General features: G+C 40.6%; 1 protein-coding gene across 1 annotated transcript; it reads left to right on the top strand.

Annotated features, from left to right (window-relative positions):
• Window positions 1-1,725: 1,725 nt before the first annotated feature.
• Window positions 1,726-3,706, top strand: LOC130837382 (olfactory receptor 7D4-like). The gene is made up of 2 exons (XM_057710277.1): window positions 1,726-1,805; window positions 2,755-3,706. The coding sequence occupies exons 1-2, from the start codon at window positions 1,789-1,791 to the stop codon at window positions 3,704-3,706; spliced, it is 969 nt and encodes a 322-aa protein (XP_057566260.1). The 5' UTR covers window positions 1,726-1,788.
• Window positions 3,707-5,127: the final 1,421 nt, after the last annotated feature.

Below are 5,127 nucleotides of genomic sequence, written 5' to 3'. Positions count from 1 at the left end.
ATCTGACAAATAATATAAAATTATCAACATGAGAGGCACATCAAGAATAACACAGATGCTCGACTTGTGGGCCTCAAACTCTGTCCTCCTGACCCTCACTCTGTTCTCCATCTCACTGGCCTCTCACATCTCTTCCATTACCAAGCTCACCAACCCCATGGCAACCATGAATTCTGTTCTCTTAGCCCAAAATGCTTGCCCTTTCCTTATTTTCTCTGATTAAAAATTACCCACCCTTCCTCTCACATTTCAAAATCTATTTATTTCAGAGAGGCTTTTTCTACCCACCTTCTCAGACTAAATTGGCCCCCAGTTATTTTTTTCTCTTAATTAAATGCATTCCTGGCAGCTGCTTACCTGAGCCTGCACACTTCCCCTCCTTTGAGTGTACTATCACTTAATAAATCCTCAGATTGCTTATATAAAAGAATATTGATTGCATTCTCTAGGCATAATAATCCTGAGCTTTTTCATATCATGGAGAATGTAAACATTTATATTCATCTTAAATTTGCCTTTTATCTTTCTAAGGATGATTTGTTATATTTATTTTATAGAATCTTTGAGTATTTTTAATAAAATCTATCAATCATTTCTTTTACAATTAACTGCTGATTTTTAATACAACACATTTCCACTCAAGAACATTACATATGAGCTCACACTCACATGTGAATTGCATTTCATTTTCTGGTCTTGTGATTTCATTTACCCCTCTTATGTGTGTACTTCACATACTTTTCCCTCTTCTTGGGAGAATCCACCTAACAGACGGTATCTGAACGAGGGAGCCAAAGGGATCGTCATTAACTAGAAGTGCCGCGTTGTTGTCCAAAGAGGTAAGAGACCTGATGTATTTATAATGATCAGAATGCCATCTTTGATGGCTGCCCGTGTTTAATGGTAATAATGATCAGTGATAGCCACACAAGACAGATTTATTGTTTGGTTAAGAAGCTCATATTTATCAAGTGTCTGCTGTGTGTCACAAGAACCACACTAGAAAAAGTAAATGCATCATCTCATTTAAATCACTCATCAGTCTTATAATGCAGGAAATATTTATAACTCCCATTGTAGAGATGAGGTATCTGCAGCTAAGAGAGATGAAATAACTTTGTCAAGGTCACACAGACCTTGGTTGATCAAAATTCTATTCTACAGATTCTAACTCAAGATCCCATTTTCTAAATGACTTCTCTATATCATACTTTGGGAGAGTTATATATCAAAAATAACTCTCATAGGGCTTCCCTAGTGGCGCAGTGGTTAAGAATCTGCCTGTCACAATGTTTGGGAGAGGGTGTGAACCCTGTAGTACTCAGCCAGTGAGGAACCAGGGGAGGGATTTGCGGACTAGGAGATAAAAGGATTGCCATAATCATCTTGTGTGTGCCTGTCTGCAGCAGATACCTGTTCTTGCAAGACCATTATTAAAGTCTCGCCTTCCTGTAAAAAAAAAAAAAAAAAAGAATTCATCTGCCAACGCAGGGGACACAGGTTCGATCCCTGGACCTGGAAGATCCCACATGCTGTGGAGCAAATAAGCCCACGGCCACAACTACTAAAGCCCGAGCTCCTGGAGCCCATGAGCTCTAGAGCCTGCGCTCTAGAGCCTATGAGCCACAACTATTGAGGCCATGTGCCACAGCTACTGAAGCCCGAGCACCTGGAGCCCATGGTCCGCAAAAAGAGAAGCCATCTCATTGAGAAGCCTGCACACTGCAACGAAGAGTAGCCCCCGATCACCGCAAGTAGAGAAAGCCCACGCACAGCAATGAAGACCCAATGCAGCAAATAAATAAGTAAATAAATTTATATTTAAAAAATGGCTGTACCATTTTTAAAAAACTGTCATAAAAGTGATAGATTAGTAATAATAATAGCTGTCACTTACTGGTATCCTACTGTACACAAAGGCATTTTTAATCTTCACAAAGAAGTTAACAACAGTAACCATATTTTTAGAAATAAAAAAATAAGGCACTTAAGACACTTGGGAGTTAACTATCACAATCGGAAGCATCAGGTCATAGAATTGTTTGTCTGGGTTGAGAATCCATGTCTTAGTGACTATTACTGAGTTACTGGGATGAAGAAAGTATGCAGATCAAAAAGGAAAGATTAAATGTCTTCGATCATTTTCTTAGAATCATGTCATAGAAGAAGCCAAATTATGTCCATTATAGAATTATAACCAGTGAGTAAAAAACAAGTTTCTACTGTATTGCACAGCAAACTAAATTCAATATCCTGAGAGAAATCATAATGGAAAAGAATGATTTTAAAAATTTATAGGGAATTCCCTGGTGGTCCAGTGGTTGGGACACCACATTTTCACTGCTGTGGGCCCAGGTTTGATCCCTCGTTGGAAACTAGCATCCCAAAGTCAGCATGGGGCGGCCGAAAGAAAATATATGTGTGTGTGTGTGTGTGTGTGTGTAACTGAATCACTTGGCTATACAGCAGAAGTTAACACAACATTGTATATCAACTATACTTCAATAACAACAACAAAAAAAATGAGAACCAGTGAGTAGGAGGTAAAATTTTTTTCTCCTAAATTTTAAAACAGCTAAATAGATACACTTACAATGAAAATGGCCTGTCATTTAGCTGAGTGAATCACTGTCATTGGAAGGACTAATAGAGAGCGAAGGATATCAACCTTAAGGTGGAATCACAAAGGTAATCACAAGCTGAGGTGCCATTTGGCTGTTCATTGAATGTTGCTTTTGCCTCCTTTCCCAGCAGACACACCAACTACATGGGAGCAGGAAACCATACGGGAGCATCACAATTCCTCCTCCTGGGCCTCTCAGATGATCCTGAACTGCAGCCCCTACTTTTTGGCGTGTTACTGTCCATGTACCTGGTCACCGTGCTTGAGAACATTCTCATCATCCTGGCCATCAGCTCTGACTCCCACCTCCACACCCCCATGTACTTCTTCCTCGCCAACCTGTCCTTTGTAGACATCTGTTTTGTCTCCACCACTGTCCCAAAGACTCTAGTGAACATCCAGGCACAGAGCAAGGACATCTCATACATAGGATGCCTCACTCAGGTGTACTTTTTTATGATTTTTGCTGTAATGGATGGTTTTCTCCTAACTGTGATGGCCTATGACCGGTTTGTGGCCATCTGCCACCCCCTGCACTACACGGTCATCATGAACCCTCGCCTCTGTTGCCTCCTGGTTCTGATGTGTTGGTTCATCATCTTCTGGGTTGCCCTTCTTCATATCCTTCTCTTGAGGCAGCTGACCTTCTGCATTGTCACTGAAATTCCACATTTCTTCTGTGAACTGGCTCAGATCCTCAAGGTGGCCTGCTCTGACACCCTCATCAATAACATCTTCATGTTTGTGGCATCTGCACTGCTGGGTGTGTTTCCCCTCACTGGAATCATCTTCTCTTACTCTCGAATTGTCTCCTCTTTAATGAGAATCTCCTCTGCCATGGGAAAATATAAAGCATTTTCCACCTGTGGGTCTCATCTCTGTGTTGTCTCTTTGTACTATGGGACAAGCCTTGGGGTCTATCTCAGTTCTGATACGACTCTTTCTTCCCAGAGAAGCTCCATTGCTTCTATAATGTACACCGTGGTGACCCCCATGTTGAACCCCTTCATCTACAGCCTGAGGAACAAGGATGTGAAGGGAGCCCTGGCAAGCCTCCTCAGCCGAGGTGCCCCTTGTCTGTGATGGGCCACTGGCCTCAGAACTAAGTGGACATTGTGAGTCTCAAAGATAAAACTTGTGAATTTAAATGTCTTGATTCTTTTTTGACCCTAAAAGACATGCTTCATTTCTTCCATTCTCAGAGCACCTATGACCTTTTTTAAATTTTTTTATATTAGTTTCTCCTCAACCCTCTCTTCAGTAATTCCTTTTTAATTTTTGTTTCCTATTTGCAGACCCTACATTTCTATCTTGTGCCAGCTTTCTTATAGCCATTCCTGAAATTTCCAACATTACACTTGAAGCACTTATATCAAATGTGGCATGGTTTCCCACCACAATTATCCTCTCAAATGTTGATATTTTTCACCAAATTCAGTTGTGTGTTTATTTTTTTCTGGAAGAAATGGAATGAAAATCATACAGGAGTCATAACCAAACTGATTCACATACCAGGACTGCTCTTATTGATTTACGTGTGTATTTTATGTATTATCTACAACATTTTAAAAGGTATTTGTTTCATTTACCCCACGTTTCAAAGAGATTGAGATTGGAATGGACTCTAACCTGGAAACCTGACATTGAGCCCACATTCCTAACTTTGCTATCATACTTTTCCTGAAAAAAAAAAAGTGATGTGATTTTCAACTTCAAGAGTGAATCCAGGTTTGAAAGTTAGTTTGTTCAGGTAATATATTGAATTGAGTAGCTCTGAGATATTGCTTCATTCTTTACCTTTCTTCCTCCTTCCTTCCATTCCTATTTCCTTTCCTTGTCTTATTGAACATTTATTTCCCATCACTGCAGTTTTAAGATATATCCCAAGACCCTAAAGCATCTAATAATGAATACAAAAGAATAAAAGTTGTTCGCTCATATGGATTATTTTGGGGGCAGGGCATTCTTTAGAGGTGGCAGCAGGAGTGGTAGTCACACACTTGTGGAATATATTCAGAACTTAGTCCACTTTTTGAGAAGAATATTGATAGAACTGAGTCTGCAGCAAAGGGTGAAATGGTTGAAGCTGTCAGAATTTCTCCTATATTCCCTGGGATTCTTTCACCATCCTCACTGCACACCAACCTGACTGACACTGTCAGCACCAGGTGGAACCTACATTTCCCAGTGCATGATGGCAGACCTGTTGGAGAATTATGCCCCACCAGAGACACTTCTTGATGGACAGGTGTGGGGTATATCATCTTCTTCAACTCTTAGCTGGGATCATTCTGAAGTTTGGATTTTGTGTCATTTTCCAGAATTTCCCTACAGGATGAAAACTCTGCTCACTCTTGTGGGACCTCACTTAAGCTTTATTGCATGTATTTTCTGCCTTGTGCCACTTCACCTCTCTCTAACCCATGTTCCATGGTCCCTGTTCCTTCAAATGAAGAGCTTGCATGTGAGCCCTTGGCTTGGCATCTGCTTCTGGGGAACCAAAG

Source organism: Hippopotamus amphibius, chromosome 15 (genome assembly GCF_030028045.1).
Source record: "Hippopotamus amphibius kiboko isolate mHipAmp2 chromosome 15, mHipAmp2.hap2, whole genome shotgun sequence".
In the NCBI taxonomy this organism is placed as follows: domain Eukaryota; kingdom Metazoa; phylum Chordata; class Mammalia; order Artiodactyla; family Hippopotamidae; genus Hippopotamus; species Hippopotamus amphibius.
The sequence above is the reverse complement of the archived record's forward strand: the minus strand, read 5'-3'. Positions and strand labels throughout refer to the sequence as shown.